At 35.5% G+C, this 21,651-nt stretch overlaps 1 protein-coding gene across 1 annotated transcript in view; it reads left to right on the plus strand.

The window, feature by feature from the left end:
* Positions 1-21,651, plus strand: part of CADM2 (cell adhesion molecule 2) — a 370,128-nt gene that overhangs the window by 266,258 nt on the left and 82,219 nt on the right. Inside the window, exon 9 of the mRNA XM_062180432.1 lies at positions 6,932-7,110. Coding sequence (XP_062036416.1) covers positions 6,932-7,110 — 179 coding nt within the window. The remainder of the gene's footprint in view (positions 1-6,931; positions 7,111-21,651) is intronic.

Consider the following 21,651-nt stretch of genomic DNA (forward strand, 5'->3'; position numbering starts at 1 on the left):
GAGAGAGAGAGAAAGATCTTTCACTCTAAAGTTTACTCTCCAAATGCCCACAACAGTCAAACCTCAGGACAAGTCCAAAGTTGGGAACCCATAATTCAGTCTGTGGATGAAAGGGACTCAGGTGTTTGACCCATCACCTGCCTCCCAGTATACACATTTGCAAGAAGCTGGATCAGAAGTAGAGAAGCCAGGACTCAAACCTAGGCACTGTGATATGGGATGGGGGAATCTCAAATGATGATTTATCCCCTATATCAAACTCCCACCCCATGTCCACTATAAGGTCGTCTTTTCAACACTATGACCTTGGAGAGCAAATGCCCTACCGAGGACTCTGGCTCCACTTAATAAGGTCTTTTATTTCTACTCAACAATATCCTACCACAATTAAAGACACTATTCAAGACTTATAGCTTTAATCAAACATGTTGTGATGAGCCTATATTTGTGATAAACCTTTATGATGTTTTATAACTCATTAATGCCACTACCATGTCCTGCCAAGTATTATAGTTGATGACATATGTTTTACATAAACTATTAAAGTAGAAAGTCATGGTGCAGATGTTTATTTCATTTTCTTTAGATTCTTCATAATCCTTGTTTCAAAAATTTGCACAGATTTATTTATAATTATTTGATAACTGCTTACAATTATCAAGTATCCAGTGAAGAACATATAGGCATGCTATTATAAAAAAGAATGCTCATCGATCTCTTATTTGTATTAAGATAAAAGTGTCAGAGTTGAACAGTTTCTTTTAATTAAATATATTGATACTTATTGAAGACAACTTTACTATAACTATATTGACATTTTGTTTTCCATTGACCATATATCTATTAAAGACTGACACAGAAATGCTACATTGATTATGTTTTAAATAAATCTAAATAGTGACAAGCAAAACACTCAAATTATTTGATAATAAAACACATTTGCTGTTTTAAGAATTGCTGTCATAAAATATTAAAAATCATTATCAAGAGTAAAAGGAAATTTTATTTGTTCCAATAATTAAATTGCACAAAATTCAAACATCACAGCATGATGTACATTGCAAGGACCAACTGCAATATCTTTATAATAAGTAAGAGTATAATTTTGCATGTATGTGGAAAGTTATATAGATGGTATGTTCAGACACATCCCGTATGCTCCTCAATAACAACAATTTGTGTATCTTTTAAATTTGAAGTGACCAATGTAATAAATACCTCAACAAGTAATTCTTCCCTAATTCTTTCTGTTTAGCAACCACATTGTTACTGTCCAACAGTCTTTACATAGTTGAATTTGAATCAACTTCACACTTTTAAGAACCCTACTCCTTGAATTTGTTTTGTACTTATATTTTACATTTTTAAGAATTTATTTACTTATTTTAAAGGCACAGTTACAGAAGGTGAGGAACAGAGAGAGAGAGAGGTAAGAGAGAGAGCCTCCATCTGCTGCTTCACTTCCCAAATGGCTGCACTAGCCACAGCTGGGCCTGGCCGAAGCTGGGGGCCTGGGACTCCATCCAGCTCTCTCCCATGGATGGCTGAGTCCCAAGTACTTCAACCACCTTCCATTGCTTTCGAACGTCATTAGCAGGGAACTGGATCAGAAATCAAGCAGCGGAATGTAAACAGGTACCGCTATGTGATGCTGGCTTCACAGGTATCAGCTTAACCCACCGTACAACACTACCGATCTCTATATTTTACATCTTAAGAAAAACTCCAAGCAACTCCAGTTTCTATTCTTTTCTTCTTTTTCATTCTTCTTTCTCAATTACTGGACAGTGTTTGGACTTTAGCTTAAGGATGCAATGTCAAAATTAACAGGGAAGGTTGGGTATGTCCTGGCATGTAAGGACAGGTGCATCCCATGCTGGAGTGCTGATTTGAGTCCTGGCTTCTCCACCTCTGATCTAGTTCACTGTTAGTAATGTGCCTGGGAAGTAGCACATGATGACTTCAGAACTTGGGCCCCTATCACCCATGTGGGAGACCAGGATGGGATTCCTGACTCCTGGGTTAAGCCTGTTCTATCCCTAGCTGTTGTGGCCATTGGGGGACTGAAACTGTGGTTGGAAGATCTCTTTCTGTTTTTCCTTCTTTATGTCACTCTGCCTTCTAAATAAATAAATAAGGTATCTTTTACAAATAAAAATAAAAATAAAAAAGAATGCAATCTTATTTCCCCAATTCAGAAATGCTCAGACTAGAATCCTCTTTGAATTCTTCTTTCCTAGACCCAACACATTTTAAATGTTCTCCTTGAACCAGTTTCAAACCTTTTTGACAATTAGTTTACATTTATGTCCCTCTATGTCTCTAAAAATCCAATGGCATAAACATGGAGCGTTTCATGGATAGACTTTTCATTATTTGTCTGAATTGAGAAGCCTTTGCTAAAAGCCGAAAAGAGAGCAAGGTGTTTGTGGAACTCAGACCACCTTCTTTCACTTTCCAGTGAAAATATCACAGAGAAATAGAGAACAGAGAGGAATTAGATTTTAAAAGAATAAACCTTGTAATAAAAACTTCAATGACATCTACTGTCCATTTGTGGAATTTTTAACCTGAATTAAAGCCGGTAGACATCCTCCTGTGGTCTCATGGTGTGCAAGGAACAAAGTGACTAACTATAAGATCATCCTCTGTCTTAAATTAAAGCAAATGTAAGATATAAATATTTGGGAAAAAAATCTTTCTTTTTCTTTGGAACCAGAAAGAGATTTTTACCTGAATATTGTTGTAATGATTTTTGTTCTATCATCGGTGAAAAGTAAGTTTAATTTTCATGAGACTTAATATGAGAGCCAACACATGCCATGTTCTGAATAGAAAACCACAGAACTCAAAAGAAATATCACCAATTAGGAAATAGCATAGATTTGAGAAAGCTCTAAATTTGGATAGTGTTTTTACTACTGTTCACTTATTTTAAAAAGTTCTTTATTTGAAAGGAAGTGTGTGTATGTGTGTGTGTGTTTGTATGAGAGAGAGAGAGAGAGATAGAGAGACAGAGATGAAGAAAGAGAGATATTAATCTTCTATCAGATGGTTCATTCCCTAGATGGCCAAAACAGGCAGGTCTGAGCCAGGCTGAAGCCAAGAGTCAGGGACACCATCCTGGTCTCCCCCACAGGTAGCAGAGAGTCCAAGTACTTGGACCATCTTCCATTGCCTTCCCAGATGCATTAGCAAACCTGATCAGCAGTGGATCACTGGGAGTTGGGTCAGTATTCATATGGGAGATCAGCCTGATCATAAGTGGCAGCTTAACTGGTTGTATCACATTGTCAGCCCCTTCTTTTCTTTTTTTTTATTTAGTAAATATAAATTTCCAAAGTACAGTTTATGGATTACAATGGCTTCCCCACCCCCATAATTTCCCTCCCACTAGCACCCCTCCCATTTCCTGCTCCCTCTCCCATTCCATTCACATCAAGATTCATTTTCAATTATCTTTATATACAGAAGATCGATTTAGTATATATTAAGTAAAGATTGCATCAGTTTGCACCCACACAGAAACACAAAGTGTAAAATACTGTTTGAGTACTAGTTATAGCATTACTTCACATTGGACAACACATTAAGGACAGATCCCACATGAGACATAAGTACACAGTGACTCCTGTTGTTGACTTAACAATTTGACACTCCTGTTCATGGCATCAGTAATCTCCCTAAGCTCTAGTCCTGAGTTGCCAAGGCTATGGCAGCCTTTAGGGTTCACTAACTTCGATCTTATTCCGACAGGGTCATAGTCAAAGTGGAAGTTCTCTCCTCCCTTCAGAGAAAGGTACCTCCTTCTTTGATGGCCCTGTTCTTTCCACTGGTCAGCCCCTTCTTTTCAATTCTGCAAGAATACAGGATAATTGTTTCTCTAAGAGACTCAAGTCACTTTTTCAATAACCAAACTGATTATTGTTTATTTTTCTTTCCAAGCATGATCTAAAAGAAATGACAAAAGCTATAAAGAAGAAGGTTTTCATTCTCATCAGGTTCTGGGGTGTGAATGAGTCCAGTTAGAATTGTTCTTGTGGCACAACTTCACATATCAAATGCCCCACAGAACAAAGCCAAGAATTTTAATGGAAACCAGTCATCAGATTCGATCAGTAATGTTGTTCAAGGTATTAAACTAGTGATCTGAGTGAATTGTGCCAGTTTCTCTCAACATTAATTAGTAAATAATTACTATGTATGAAAATGCAGAATCTCAGAGTCAGTGTTGTCACATAGCAAGTAAAGCTGCTGCCTGTGACACTGGCATCTTGTATGGGCCGTAGTTCCTGTCCTGGCTGTTTCAGTTCTGATCCAGCTCCCTGCTAATGGCCTGGGAAAACAACAGAAGATAACCCAAGTGTTTGGGCCCTTGCCATCCATGTGGGAGACCAGAAAAGCTCCTGGCTCCTGGCTTTGATTGGTCCACACACAACCATTGTGGTCATCTGGGGAGTGAACCAGTGGATGGAAGATTCTCCCTCTCTCTCTCTCTCTCTCTCTCTCTCTCTCTCTCTCTCTCTGTAATTCTGACATTCAAAATAAATCAATTAATCTTTAAAAAATAAAAAATTCAGAATCTCTTATTAAATGAGTACAAAACACTGAGTTAATACAATTTTAAAAAAAGTTAGTATTTTAAAAAATTCACCAAGACCTTGGAACATATGCGAATCAATTCATAAACACATTTTATTTCCCTTTTTACTTCTTTTTTGCTTTCTATCACTCCAGGAAGAAACTATTGCAAAAATATCTTCAGGTACATAGAAAAATACAACATGTGTAGCTTTATAGAATTTGATAGATAGAAACAAAATCAAATTCCACGTCACACACGATATTCCTAACTCCTGATTATTTGAGCTTCAAAGGGGGAGCTTTCTGGATTGACAGCATCAGTGTTCTGACCCTCTGAATCTACACTGTTCTCATCACATGTCTGAGGCCTCTTTTGTGCTCCTGTTACTTCTAGTGTCTTGCCCCTACTCTTTTGCCTCCATATCGCATAGAAATTCTGCACTGGCACCACATCTGAAATGATCTCCTTTGGATGCTGGAACAGCAGGGAAGATTGTTATTCATTTGCAGCAAGAAGCTCAATCATTTCTGGGTTCCAATTAGAGAAAGCCTAGAGGCCCTCTTTATTAAGATGAAACACAAATTGAATCAAGACTTGCTAAACCACTTAATATTTTTATGGTGATATTAAGAAGCTTGAACATTTTAAATACTAATTGGAAATATGTGAAGCTATTTTTTAATCTATGCATTAACTCTAACCTCCATTTCGTCCCAGTCACATCTATGGTGCTAACTCTTTTGCCACCTGAAAGATTTACCACACAGTAGGATCAAGAATCCTTGATGGATTCAGTTCAGTATTAGCAAAGACTTACACTAGTGTATCTTCTTGTTAACCAGTTTTACAGGGTTTTATTTTTTCATTATTTGCTGGAAGAGAGCATATTTTAAGGAAAAATATTTTAAATACAAACTCTCAACTTAGTTTAATTAGATCCTTAGCTATGTTTTTATAAAAACAATTTAAAAATACATGTATAAATTTAGTTGCATATTTACAGAGCCATGTGCTCTAAGATGTGACTGAAAGCTTATATAGAGAAAAGTCATAGCAGTTTGAATTTCAGGGAATTTGATTGTATCAAAATATGTAGATACATGCATATAATTATGTGTGTGTGTTTAAAAAATTCAAGTTCTACAGTAAGAAAATATTACCCCTTAGTATCATAAAATACTTCCATTGAGTAGTATTATACAGACGAATGTTCAAAAAGTCAAATTATCTTTAATGTGATGGTTATTATCACCCTTATGTGGCTCTGTAGAAAAGATGAAACTTCTGTTAGTTATGGTACAAATCCCAATTTTATTTCACCTGTTTTTCTTCTTCAAGGGAGGTTAAAAATATACATGATATAAGATTACCCAGGACATTTTAAAATAGATATTAATAAATCAAATAGCAATTAGCAGATATAGGTTATATGAAACTAGTTGAATAGTATATTAATGGTTTGGCTATTATTAATAATGCTATGAGAGTGAGTTGTCTATATAGCTGAATGATATAAACTGTGATTTTTTTCTAATAATTTCTCTATACCCATTTTCTGCATCTTTTTAAATCACATAATGCTCTTTCAGCATTGTCCTGCTTTCAGTTTTGATAAAATTGTCTTCCTTCTTTGCTTCCTGCCTCTGTAGAGATAAGAAAAAATAAACAGTTTACTATATTCGACTATTCACTTACTACAACAATTCACTCTGGTCTCCAAAATGTACATGGGGATTTTTTCTATCAGCCATCAGTTCCTCAGAGCACACCGTCTGAGTGCTCTGTAATCCCTCTCCGTTCCACATGACCTACTGAAGCCAGACTTTCAGGAAAAACCCTTGGAGGAATGGGAAAAGAGGGAGGGGGAAATTGGGAAAAACTTCACGTAGTTTCAGACACAAAATGCAGCAAAGAGGTACCTCCAAGTGCAAAGGTGGAATTCCTGATTTCTCTGGGGAAGACTTGCTCCAGAGCCTTACGTCAGTCCTCTGATGTGAGATGTGAGTCATTAGCAGCAGGATCTGGGCCACAGGACTGGAGGTAACTGCTATCACTCTTCCAGGATGCTGGGTCAGGGTACCAGCACTGACTGCTACGAAGACGCAATGAGTTAGTTCTTCAATGTAGGTCTTCCTAATTAAGTAGACTAGAATTAAATTATATTTGCAATTCCTCCAACTCTTCAGTGAATTCACGGTGGTTCTTTGCAACCTTAGAAGCTAGCATGAGATTACACACACACACACAAAAGGTGGTAAATATTTATAAATTGCTTGCTTTCCTCACTTCACAGAATGTGTAACATTTCTTATTTTTCCTATCTATATGCATGTTTGAACCCAATAGGCCAGAACCTGTTTTGTGGACAAAGGATGGAGGAGAATTACCAGATCCTGACCGAATGGTTGTGAGTGGTAGGGAACTAAACATTCTGTTCCTGAACAAAACGGATAATGGTACATACCGATGTGAAGCCACAAACACCATTGGCCAAAGCAGCGCAGAGTACGTTCTCATTGTGCATGGTGAGTACCTTTTGAAAGACATCACATGTGAAAAGAAAAATGACCTGACAAGCCTCTTTACATTTATCTAAATCTTTGGAAAAATACAATCAAACCGTTTCTTTCTTTCTGAAGGACTTCTCTTAAGTATAAATGACTCCAGGTGTTCTAAGACAGACTAATTAAATAAATTACAACATTCACTAGAAATAAAAATTTGTTTTGAAAAAACCTTTCTTATAAACATTTGTATTTAATTTCTTATGACTAGTAATTATATTAATGACTAAGTTTTATAAATAAGTGCATTTATTTATAATCTATAATCATGAAAACTGTATTTACCTTCAGCTAACTATGGTTGTGTTATCATAAAAGTGTTCTTTGTTATCACAAAAATTTGCTGCACAAAGAATTAGAGTACCTCATTGAGATGTAGCAGACAGAAGTGTACAACATTAACTATAATATTAATTTCCTATGAACCATAAGTTGAAATTTCTATAGATATTTTTCTCACAGTACAAGAAAAAATAGCAAAATGACAGAAATAAGAGAACCTCTGGTTTTCACAACCTCCAAAAACTGAAATGGCTTTTTCATAAGGTAGCTTTGACATGTTGTAGAAAGAGTTGAATTTTTATGAGATTGACAAATATTGCAATAAATAAAATTAGGCAGGTTTCTTTATTGCAGTACTTCTCAGGGTTTATTTTAGATGTCAGGCAGCATTGTGAATCTCTAAGAGAAAGAATCTTTAGAAAATGTCTCATTTTTCTCATATATTTCACCAAAAAAAAAAAACACCATTCTGAGGGTAGTATTGCATTTTATACAGTATTTCAAAATTCAAAACAAGTATTATATAAAATGCAATGCAGTGATAATTCCAGTAGATCTTTAGAATCATGGAGAGAGAATGTTTATTTGATATCTTTCCAATGAATCCAATCATAGAATATTTAAGAAGTACAGGTTAATTCTATACATTTCTAAAAGAGAATTTTGGAGGTCATGACTATTTTCAAATTTCAATTAATTAAATTTAATTGATTGGCTTAATAGATTAAATTTAATTTAGCTTAACTTTAGTGAAAATAATTTACCCAATTAGTGCTATTTCCCCAAAGTTTCATTTTGTTATGATGCAGGGAGACTTAGAGAAAAGGTAATGTTCATATATAGCTTTCCTCTTTTAAAATGTTTTAGTGTATAAAATCTTCGGAATTTTAATATCATTGTGTGATGGTCAGAGTTGAAAGCTCACAGTAGATAGACTCTCCAACCTACAAACATCCTCAAAATAGAGCCAGGAGTTTAATTTGTAGCATCTCAGGAAATGTGCAAAGTCGACTTTGGGAAAGATTAACCTAATCAAATTAGACTCATGAATTAGATCTAAATGTAGTAAATTCCTGTAGAGAAACCCTGCTGGCCTTACTGCAGAAAATGTAACAACCACCGAGTGTGTCAAGAAGACAAGTTAGATCTTTAGAGCAGGATCCAAGAGTAACCTTCAGTTTGGGAGACCTGGCTGTTTAGATCATGCAGTCTCATCAGTTAAGTATAGTCTATCTGATTTACCCTTGATTTCCTAAGTGCTCCTCTCACCCAATGGTGGGAACCTGGGGGTTTGTTGCATAGCATGTCACATTGTGTTGAAAGCAATATGACATAAAAATATAGAAAATTAGAAGGGAAGTGACAGAAAAAATAATATACTCAGATGAAATGTATGCCATTTGTTTTTTAAAAGTAACTCAAGTAGAGAAAATTCATACACTTTCCCAGTGTTTGCAAGCGAACCAACAGCATGGTTTCCTAAATAGCCAAGCTACCTTTAGGTAGTTGGCAGTTGACATATTTCTAATAAATACTTCTCTGAGCACTTTGTAAGAAGCCATTTTTGGCTTTGCTTTCTGGACTCCAATTCATCAAAAGCACCCCATAGATTAATGCTACTCATGCTGCTAGATAAATGCTGTGAAGTTCAACAGTAGTTTACCTAGGATTATTGACACAAGTAATGAGAGGCTCAATGAAACAGTGAAACCATATTACACTGTGTTTAAAAAGGGCTCCAATTGGGTTCATTACAAAATAAAGTTTCTTTCTCCCCTTTGCACACTGAGCATAATGTTTCATTAGTCACTGGCAGTATAAATATAAAAAAGCTACTCTCCTCTGTTAATGGTTTGGCCGTTTCAAAACCCTACTAAATGATGAAATTTGAGTGGCATTTCAATCTATAATGAATGCTGTATGCATTTCTGAACGCAGTGAAAACTGAACATTTGTGAGAACTTTACCCTTTTGTCTTTTACACAAAAGTTGATTTTACATTAGCTGTGATAATTTAATATAGCTCTAGCGCAGAATGGTTTTCCAAGGGCTAAGACCCACGCCTTTGACTCTACCACAGTTGCCTAGTTCTATTGATTTCTTAACATGATGACAGTCTGAGCACTTGCGAATCATCTATCTAGATGCCACCCCAGTAGTTAGATTTTATTCTTTGGGCATCAATAGAAGAAGCACATTATTTAAATGTTACATTGAATTAGTAGTAACATGAGCCTTTTGTGTTTTGTACATTGGAGAGGCTTTTTTTTTTTGCCTGTCTTCTAAATTACAACTTTGAAAATCTCAGTATTAGGGCTATTGATGGTAATTTGAGACTCTCAGCATAAAATTCACCTTCAGAGGAAAGCCTAACGAAAGTCTTCAAACAGATAGCTGTAGTTTAAATTTTGTTTTTTTTTTTTGTTTTGTTTTGTTTTTTGTTTTGTTTTTTTTTTGTACATTTGCACTATGGAGGGTCCATTGGAAGAGATAGTTGCACTTTCAGTAACCAGTTCAACAATGAATTGATTAATCTGTTAAATTAGTGCCCATCATTATGCCAGTTAATTCCTGTGAACACAATAGTTTCTTATTTTGTGCCTTTTTTCATGAAAATGTTGTGTCTTGCTATTTTGTCGTGCTATTTATTTGTTTTGAGTGACTGATTATATCCATAATTTTAATAGCTTTGGAATGTTTTGTTCCATTGCTATTCTTACCATTTGGAGAACTCAGATCAAGAGAAAAAGTTATTCATTCCCCAAATATGTAGATATTAAATACCTATCTTCCGAGTGAAAGAGCTCCCTAACAGCAGAGGTGTATGACACTCAAGGAGATGATAGCTTAATGTGAAAGATAAATTAATAGAACACATAAAAGGTAACCTATAGAAGTGAAATTGACACTTTGAGATGCGATGACTTTGAACAGCCCTTGTCTTGACTATTGAAGAGCAGGTTTTTTTTTAACTCTTTACTTAATCTTATGTGCATAAAGTTAATTGAAAATAGATCTTAGTAAAAAATAAGAATAAAGGAATGGAAGAGGGGGGAGGAAGAAGTAAGGGAATATGGATGGGAAGAATCACTATGTTCCTAAGTCGCATTTATGAAATGCATGAAGTTTGTATACTGTAAGTAAAAAGTTTATGAGTAAAAATAAATAAATAAATACAATAATATTTCAGAAAAATATGCATTCAAAAAATACCAAATAGAAGAAAATCTATAAGAGCTAGTCCTCCAGTACTGTTTTGTTCTTAGCCTTCAGGAGTTTAGTCCAAGTGTCTGGAATTTAAACAATAATAACACAGTGACCTTGGATTATTCATAAATAAGTGGTACACATCACAAATGGAAATTCTCAGCACTCTGCCAGCTAACCAGATATAGAAAAAATATTATTCCTCATTATTATTATATTTCTGATAGTGTTATTATACCAAAGGCAATCGAACTACAATTCTCTGAGGGAAAAAAGCCTACCCAAGAGTTGCATATAATTCATTACACATGATGTTCTCTGCATTTCAACAATATGAGACAAATTCAAAATGGTGCTGGCATTATAGCTCAGTGGGTAAAGCTACTGCTTGTAACACCAGCATCCTATATTGGAGTGCCAGTTCAATTCTTGACTGCTCTGCTTCTGATCCAGTTTCCTGCTAGTTTGTCTGCCAAGGCAGGGGAAGATGGCCCACATACTTTGGTTCCTGCCACCCACATGGGAGACCAGAATAGAGTTCCTAGCTCTTTAGCTTTAGCCTAGCCAAAACCTTGTTGTGGCCATTTGAGAAGTGAATCAGTGGATGTAAGGTCTCTCTCTCTCTCTCTCTCTCTCTCTCTCTCTCTTTCAATCTCTCCCTTCCTCTTCCTTTCAAATACATAAACAAGTCTTATAAGAAGTCAGTGCAAAATGAAATTAAAAGGTTAGTCCAAAAAGGAAGTAAAAAAGTATTTTGGTTTAAAAATTTCATTATTCATGATGTTTTTTTAATAATACACATGTCCATGAACTTTTTGAAGGTTGCAACATTAGCAAAGTGAAAATATAGAGCCCAGAAAAAAAAGTTATAATTGTCCCCTTTTCCCTAGAACAATATCAATGTAGATGATTTAGGTAACTTTTCTTCTGCCCACGCATAGCTTAGAAAGATCTACATCCATCCACTCTAGTGAGATTAGCAGACATTTATTTATCACACTTGCAACGGCTTTAAGAAATTATCAGTGACTTTACAGTAAGCAATTCAATTTCCTCTATTTACTTATCAACAACTACTTAAAAGATACTGTTTTGAAAGTGTCAAAAATGACTATACCTGGGAAATTCTGAAAAAGAATATGTATGGGGCAAGAGAAACAAATCACCACATCCCCTCCCATTTCCTAAACTTTTCCTATTTGGACTTCAATGATTTTTTTTTTCTGAGTTTTAATCTTTTTATTCAGGGAGAGAAATGCATAGGAGACTGAGGGCTCTATCTAAGAGAGGAAAATCTGGATTCATACCGACTACAACAAGCCAACCACATGGATGAGCATGTAGGCCAGGAAGCCGAAATGTCACACACCCCGAAAGTGTGGGGGCAGCAAGTGGGCCCATGGAAGAAGGAAAAAAGGCCTAAGAAAGGGCTGGACCCACCTTGTGCCAGGCCTTTTATCCACTTCCAAAGGGGAGTGGCTAATTACCCTGATTGGCAGGTGGTCACATAGGTGTGGCCAGGTAGGGGTCTTCAATGCTTTTAACCTCCTGTAAACCCAAGCTAGAGAAATTTATAACTCCTCAAAATACAGATGGAAGGTGGATGGAGGTACTAGAAATCTTTAGTGTCACCTCAAGCCTCAAAGCAACCCTCAGGATGTGCCAAGACCCACAGTAATACAAGTAGAATAAGATTGCAATTCAATTTTCCTGCAACTGTAGCTATACCATCTATGGCAAGTCAGGTTCATGGACAGGAGTAGAAGAGAATCTGCTTAAACCCTCAATGGAGAACCCAGGTTGTCTCCAATTGTCATAGTAGGTTTAAGATGCACTATTGTACAAGGTTTCTGATAATATTCTCCCTACTTCTCCAAATTTTCTTTTATTACTATAGTAATCCTTCTGGACAGTTGAAATTATCTTAAACAGCTCTAACTTAATTCTATTACTTCTTTATTTTTCTCCTAGTCTGGGTAATATCGTATAACAGTTTGTTACAACTTCATTATCTTAACCCCTGTTACTCATATTTTGAATGGAATTGCCCACTATATATTTGCCACGTTGTCAATTTTCTTTATGTTTACCTATTTTGCTTTTCTAGTACATTACATCTTTCTAATCATATATGACAAATAAATTTTCCATAACTAGCATTGTGATGTCATCCAGTGAAATAGAATCAAAACATGCTTATGTTTCTGTACTGCCAATCAGCTTCTCACAGTTGCTGATCTGATATTTCTAAAATTCATTTGGCGGCTATGGTGCTTTGTTGTTGTTACTCATATGTCTATTGCAATAAATACTGATGAAAAATGTGATATTGCTCTTTTGTATGCTTACAGGATAATTTACTTCAGAAGTAATACATTTAGAGAATAAGATCCATCACATTTTATTGTTAGCTGATAGAAACCACTGTATACAGATCATTGTACTTTTTTAAATTTTAGTTACTACTAGAATATTACTACTAGAAAGTCTATATTTTTTTATCTAATGAAAGGTATCAAGCTATTAAATATGCTTATCCAACTTTTAAGAATCAATAAGACTTTCTCTTCTCTCTGCATTTATTGCTTATAACAATTGTCAAGAAAAACTCAGAAGAGTATGCGCACAGATATTATACCGCTTCAAGCAAAGTTTCTAGAAGCTTTGTTGCTCAAGTAGACATGTATCTCTTTTAGAAACTGTATGCAAGTATAGATTTGCCTTCCATACCAGGTACTCATTTTCCATTTCAATTGACATACTCAGCGTGTAAGAGAAGCAAATTGAGTCAAGGGAGGGTGGTCTTTCTTTCACGTTAACAAAAGTTTCCAGTCCATCTAGCATCTTTTTCAAATGCCTAACTGGTGTGTACAAATATAAACTCAATTTCTTGAGAAAAATCATATATTTATGAGTGAATGCAATCATAATTATGAAACAGAAACACATTGGGGACATTAAAAATTAATATTCTAAGTTTGTGATAAAGCTTTGCTTACTGTAGGACTTTGTAAATATGATTATAATACATATATATAATACATATATCACTAGTCTAACAAGTATATATCCTTTACATATTCATTTCATAATTAATAATTTGAAAGCTAATGAGGACTCTCATCACAATAAAATGAAAAGTATACTTTTGTATTTCATAGTAAACACATCGCTAGAGTAAACATTTGGCAACCTCTGCTGATACACATTAACTATCACAATTATCCAGCAACAAAAGTATTGGACAAGTACTGGAATGCTATGTGAATTGTTTTTGCTTACTTGTACTGTTAGGCAAGGTGATCCTTATAGATCACAATGTAATTAACAGAGTGACTCCTTGAGTGCATACGAGTGGGTGGGGAGTGGGAAAGAGAAGCCTAACAGATGTATAGCCTAGCAAACGTTAAAAAGGGATTCAGCTAAATCTGCTGCCTTGCACGGAAGCAGACCTACCAGTTGGTAAATTAATTCTGTGTACCCTTAATGAGCATTTTTCCTTTACAGCAGTTTTCTTTAGAAGCGTAGATGGAAAGTATATGGTGTAGGAAGAAAAGGATAGGAAAGACATCCATATGGAGCAACAAAGAGTCTGCTAATGGAAGAGCCCTGTGATTGCTCCTCTCATCTCTGGCTCAGAGTTTCCCGGCAGTAACGAGTTGGATGATACTTAAAACAGCATCTTCTTTAATCGTTGAGATAAAACATGCCATTTGTGGACATGAATAAGTAGGGAGAGCTTGATTCCTGCAGAAAGACGTTCGTCTGGCTGGATGGATTTATGTTGAACTTTGCAGAGAGAAGTGCAGTGGCATAATATCCTGGCAACAGGAGTGCTGTTTTCATGATAAAGCATTTCAAAACTGCAATGTGTGTGGGCACACCCAACACAGAGTTGAGGTTTCATTCTATTTCTTTGTTTTAAGAAGAGTGTGATGTGGATAAATTAAGGTTTCAGCTTTCAGAGTAAAAGTTCCATTCAGAGACGCCACTGTGAAGTAAATGTTTTCCCAGGCCTAGGTGGACCATGAACTCCAATGTCAACAGGACAACCCTCATTCCTGACTTGAGAGGCAAGTCCATCACTCAAAATTCTCATCATTTAAATAAACTTTTATTGTAGTTTATATAAAACCTTTTCTCTCGGTAGCAGTATGTCATAAGGCAAATGGAAGGAATCCATGGCACACAGACTTCCTAGATTCACTCATGTAAAAATAAGGCTGGCCTGTGGCTTTACAAAACATCTACAAAGCTCTTAAATACCCAAATAGATGTGTATTAATGGACTCATTTGTTAGAAATGTTTACCATTTGTGGTGGGCCATGAGGGAGAATGTTGGCTTTAGCTTTCAAAAACAATGACATGGCTAAGTAGAAGATACAGATTTTACATAAAACCTGCTTTGCAGCTTCTTGCAATGTGATTTTCCAAAACATCATAAGAAAACATCATGCATTTTTCTCTAGAATCTAAGAATTGCCCTTGATGCCTCTCTATCTTTTCTCCACTCTTTCAGCAGGTAGGTTCTGTAGACATTGCTCCCAAGCCATGTCTCCAAAATATCCATGTCTTGAGGCCCCTCTCTGCCTGATCTATTAAAAGTATTGTCAACTGGATGCCCTGCTTCCATGCTTCCATTTCTTCAATCCATCTCCTATTTAGATACAAAATATAAGCCTTTAAATGCATATGCCTCATGCCTTTCCTCCTTTAAACTCAGCTGAAAGCATTTCACCACACTTAGCATAAAACCTGAATTATTATTACCCTGGTTTTACCTGGTTTTGCTTATGACGGCTGCTCCTGCGCATCTTTATCACTCTCCACACACCCACTTCTGTCTCTGGTCCTCTGCAGGCTTCTCTAAGACATCAAACTCCTTTTCTTTTTATGAACTTTGCCTCTGTCTGTAGTGGTTACCCAGGGAGTACAGGAAATGCTGCCTGGAAAAATGTTCTTTGCAAGATGAATTTTTCATCCTCATGTCAGATTTAACAAAACTTCTCAAAAAGGCATTTTTTTGGGGTCCAGTTCCATTTAAAGTTGTCTTAGCCCCATTATTTGATATTTTATTTTTCTATTTATTTATTTGTAAAGTCAAATGTTGCATAACAACAATTTGATCAACAACAGACAACATATATGACATTGACACCAGAAGACTGCAACAGAACTAGAAATTTCCTACCACTTAGTGATGTAATAGTCATCAGGATGTTATAATGAACTGCGTACCCACCTGTTTGTGATGATGCTGATGTGAAAATAGCCCCACTTTGCTGCCTGTCATATGAAAGTATAGCACGTAAAATTGTATGCGATACATTTTGTTAGTGATAATGAACAACGTTACTGGTTTATATATTTTCTATACTGCATATTTCATCATTATTTTAGAGCATACTTATAAAAAAGAAAATTTGCTAGAAAAACAGTTTGTCATGTTACATTAGCAGCAGCCTCAGGCATCTCATGTGTAACACATCTCTTTGTAGGGTCCACAAGTGATGCCCAGTGACTCACCTATACTACCTAGCTTTGTGTAAGCACATTCTGTGTTGTTCACATAACAATGAGCTTGCCTAGTAATGCATTTGTCTCAGTGAAAGCAAGGCATGATTTACATATGAAGGAATTAAAAAAAAAAAAAAAACTCTGGGAAAATTGAATCAAAAGATAAGTAAGTGTGTTTGGGTACAAAGAATTTGAATTCCATCAATTTAAAGGTCTTTTTAAATGCTCATAGAAACCTCTATTATGAAAAACAAATGCGTGGATTTCAAACTTTTTTTGCACCCAAAATTTTACTTTTAATTCCATTTTCCACAAACTTCATGAAATTCCCTGTATTTACTTCACAATTCATATGTCAATGGTCCCCCTTTTTTTTTTTTTTTTCTTTTGACAGGCAGAGTTAGACAGTGAGAGAGAGACAGAGAGAAAAGTCTTCTTCCATTGGTTCACTCTCTTAGTGGCAGCCACAGCAGGTGCTGCAACAATCTGAAGCCAGGAGCTGGGTGCTTCTTCCTGGTCTCCCATGCGGGTGCAGGGACCCAAGCACTTGGGCTATCCTCCACTGCCCTCCCGGGCCATAGCAGATAGCTAGACTGGAAGAGGAGCAACCAGGACTAGTACCCAGCACCCAGGACTAGAACCTGGTGTTCCGGCGCCGCAGGCGGAGAACCAGCCTAGTGAGCCACAGCGCCAGCCAACCAATGGTCCCTTATAAAGTTAAGCAATGTAGAACAGGAGCCACTATATTTAGAAGAATGATTAATATCTCTAATAAAGTTTTTGAAATCAGAAGCATTGCACAATTGATGTTGAACATAAATGTTCATATGAATGTTCAAATGAAAAATTTTATGATTATTAATACCTAAAATTGGGTTTTCCTTGGAAATCTATATTATCATATATAAAGATAACATTTATACCTATCAAAACAGAAAGCTTCTTTAATCTTATTCGATATCACATGCTTTGGTACCTAATATTTTAGTATCTTAGTAAATCTATCTTGAGTATCTACTATATGATATACAAATTCCTTAGCCATGGCCTCTGAACCTTATTCTGCAGAAGTAAATAAATCCTTCTAATTTTCTTAGTGAAAACAAAATGTCCAGGTTTTTCACTTGTGGGTGATACAATTAAAGCAATGTTTTCAAGGTCCTCCAATTAAATCCAATATTCCAGGAGATGATATTTCCACAATTAGAAATATTTTACTTTGGTAAATATCCACTTCCTTATTTAGATCTTATTACGTTAAAATATACTGAGAAGGTTTTCAATAATGCCACTAATTTCTAAGTGGAAATGAAGTTATTAAATATATTTTCTAAGGTTAAGAAGTACCTGGCTCCTTATGAGAGTTCTGGATAATAGGGATACAGGTGACTGGTGGTGGGGGAGGATATTGAAAGTGCAGCTCAATAGGCATGTATATGTAATTCTGCTTAACATTGTTCTTATCTTTTATTAGGATTGTCTTCCAAGGACAAGTCAAAGTTGATCTCTTTGTTAATATGCTAGAATAAAAAGTATGAGAAAATAGCCATTAGTTTTCTTAAAATATATAATAGTAAATTTAAAACAATAATCTTTGAAACATTCTCACATTACACTTTAGTTTTCATTTAAGCATTTACTGCAATATTATATATTATATTTGGATGACAGTTATTACCTTGTAACAATTGGCAAATAGCAAAAATGTGTATGAAAATTAGAATTCAGTACAATTAGTTAAGTGGAAAAAATACCAATTTTAATTTAATGAAACATTTTCACATTTTGTGGCTTTGGTAACATAATATGTCACCACCTTCAACAAAAGTAGCACAGTATCATTAACCCTAAGGACTGGGTAATAGGATTGGTTCAAAATTATGGAGGCCACTGTTATTCTTTGGGAGAATTTATATATTAAATTAGAGGTAGAATCAAGATAAATATGGAAGAGAGCTTTATTAGGTTCCATGATGAGAAATCTATAGAGTAACATAAATATATAACCTAGAATGAGTTAATCAACTATTTTGTATATGAAAGATGAACACTGGAAAAAATACAAAAAAAAAACAAGATTAGACAAAAACATTTAAGATAATTTTTAATCATAGGTATTCTACATTGATAGGAAGAGTTACTAGAATATCCTAAAAGTGCCACTGACATTACATTTCTTTTTAATCTTGTTCAGTTTATCATTATTTTTTTTCAAATGAAATAAGACTATCTTTATGCAGAAATATGATTTACAAGATGAGGTATCATATCAGATTATTTGATGCATTTTGAATCTGAACCAAAACCTTGAATATTTCTCTATGTCCCCTGAGGTCTGTACAAACATTTTTGCATTTATAAATTTACTGAGTGAAGTTGTTTTGATTTTAGCATGCCAACCCTGATCCATAACTGATTAAGAACCTGGTTCAAAGGATTTATATAAATGACTAGGTACAAACTCTTCAGTTTTCAAAGGATGAAGCATAGATGCATACAGGTTAAATAATGTGCTAAATATTTCTCAGCTACATGAGGCTACTTGAAAAAGTTTGTGAAAATGCAATTAAAAGATAAGTTTATTTTGGTGTCAAAAACTCTCCAAAATCCTTGCCAGGAGGAGTCTTCAAAAAGTTCATGGAAGATAGTAGTATGGTAAAATCATTCATAGATTTCAAAATTTACTGTACCAAAAGAAACTTAACTATTAACTCCATTTCAGGGAGCTTTTAAACTACCCTCATACTATTACAAAATCTACATGAAATATATGACTATCTGGAGTTCTCAGTGTTTTTTTCCTACCGCTTCACGTTTCCCCTTGTAATTCATGTTTGATTTGTTTATTTTTTAATGAATGACACTAATATTTATGCATAAGAAATTTATATCCTCACAGAGCTGAAAGGATGTGACCAATTCATCTGATTTACTTTTAGGTGCAAATCATCAGTAAACAGCTCATGGCATTAAAGTAGGTAGAGCTAAATGACACAGAATCATCTATTTCAAAGACATTTTTCCTACTTTAAATTTCACTTTTGTAAAAAAGATTTATTTATTTGAAAGGTGAGGTTATATATATAGAGAGAGATAGAGGCAGAGAGAGAAGTCTTCCATCTTCTGGTTCACTCCCCAAATAGCCACAATCACCAGGACTGAACCAGACCAAAGCCAGGAGCTTTTTCCAGGTCTCCCACATGGGTGCAGCTTCTCTTGCTTTCCCAGGAGCGTTAGCAAATAGCTGGATTGGAAGTAGAGCAGCTGGGACTTGAACTGGCACCCATATGGAATGTGGGCACTGCAAGCTATGGTTTAATCTGCTATGCCATAGTGCCAGTCCCTAGATTTCACTTTACTTTTGTCAGTTTGGAATGTAAACAAAGTATTTAAAGGGAAATTGCATACATATTTCCAAATAACATATTGCTCTTATTCAAAAATTTTCCTTATAATTACATGGGACTATTGGTTACCACCTACAGTTTAAAATTACTCCACTTTTCACTTAAAAGAACAGTTTTTTTTTCCACTATTATTATTTTATAAGGATTCCATTTAGTATGAGATGTCAGTGGAAGCCATCCGAAGGATAAAAAGAGATTGATTCAAATCTAATTTTGAAAAAGAGACTCTTTTTATGAAACAGATGAGGTTACTATAACTCTTGAGGAGGAGGCATGAACTGGTGAGTTGGGGCCTTGTCAACCTGGAGGTTGCCATTCAAATGAAAGCCTTCCTGCTGTTAGCCACTTGCATGCTATAATCCGAATGGGCTGCTACATGGAGCTGACCATAATGGGAGCAGATAAATGTCCTTTTCTGTCCAGGCAAAAGAAAATACAGTAAACTTTCCTCTTAGCATTGCATCCATGGCCATGCAATTAGTGGTTAAGAAAAAAAAAAAAAGAGGTTAAATATTCCCTATTATTTTTAAGATAAGAAAGTGTAATACAACCACCCAATAGATATGTCTTCCCTTAATGCTTCTGATGCATGGCGAGTTCTAGCATTTAATGGATCTCCACTAATAACTCTTTTCCCTGAGGTAGTGGGAGGTTAGTGACATAATGCAAGGAGGAAGTAGAAGTATGGATTCCATAGTAAATGGTAGTAGTTTTTCTCCCTATTTGAACACCAGTCCTTGGAGAGAAACAAGCAGCCTGGGCTGTTGGGGCTCTTTAGACTTAATTTTGCTTCGGAAATCCATTCTGAATGCCATTTTTAAAAAGAGAAACTGCCACAAAGCAAAACAGGTTGACAAGTTAGAAATTATTGTGCACTGCATTTGTAGAGAACAGAACATACCTTTAACCTGAAAAGCTCGTTATTGGAAAAAAGGTGCTGCACCACTCTTCAGTTTATTGTCTACTGTGCTTGTTGAAGCTGATTTCATTCTGACAAGGTTATACAGGATCTGTTGTGCTCTAATAAGCTCCAACAACAAAATGCGGCTGCATTTTTAAAATTCCTTCATTAGAATGTGAAGAAAAGGACACTTTTCTATTATTTTTAATTGGCTGATATGATTTAGAGCTCTAACACTTTTCAAACATTGAAAATCTGCATTCAGAATCTCGATTCTTGAGTATGCTACAGTTTTGCTCCTTTTTTTGGAGTAACCTTTTAGACTTAAAGACTGTCACGAAGAACTATTAAAAATCACCTCTCATGTGAAAAGGTGGGTGGGAAGAGTAGCAACTTTTTACAGGGATTAACGATGTCTAAGGCTCAGTTACTGATTCATGTTATTAGAAGTGATAGTATTCCCTATCTACGGACATCATTTTCATTATCATCATAGTAGTGTTACTTATAAAGCACCTGCCAAATTCAGCAAAGGACCCTGGAGAAGCACAAAAGTATACGATGGGGCCCATTTCCTGTTTTCTAATTATCTTGTTAGTTCATGGAGATGTAAAATACAACCACTGTATGTTAAGTGTCAAATGAGCACAGCCTTTCAGTTTTAACTACTCATTTTATAAAGAGCTATGATGCATATCCTGTGTACTGTGTACTTTCTTATGAATACTAATTTTAAGATAGAGATTATTAATAGATTGCATTAGAACAAATGTAAAAACATTACTGTAGCCTCACACTCACACATATGTTTTGATTTGTGTCTTGCACTGAGAGAGATAGCAAGATGTGGAGCTAGAAGCAGGAACATAACTAACCCGAGACTGACCATACCAGCATATCATGAATGTGAGCATCGTGGTGGGACAGAGTGAGGGAAGCCATAGATAAAGAACATGATGGGGATTTAGAGTGAAGGGAAAAACAGGAGGGACTTGGTTAAGGACATCTTCACAGAACAGGGAGGAACCAAATCAAGCTTTGAGTAAAGAAATCTTGAAATGAGTGAAGAAGATACTTTTCTGACAGAGAGAGCTAACGAAGGATTAGGGCAGAGTAATTTTGTCCTGTGGCAAAGTAACAATTTTAAAAAGCAAAGACATGTTGATGTAAAAGGCTGCTCCTACAGT

This window comes from Lepus europaeus, chromosome 2, assembly GCF_033115175.1.
Source record: "Lepus europaeus isolate LE1 chromosome 2, mLepTim1.pri, whole genome shotgun sequence".
NCBI lineage: Eukaryota > Metazoa > Chordata > Mammalia > Lagomorpha > Leporidae > Lepus > Lepus europaeus.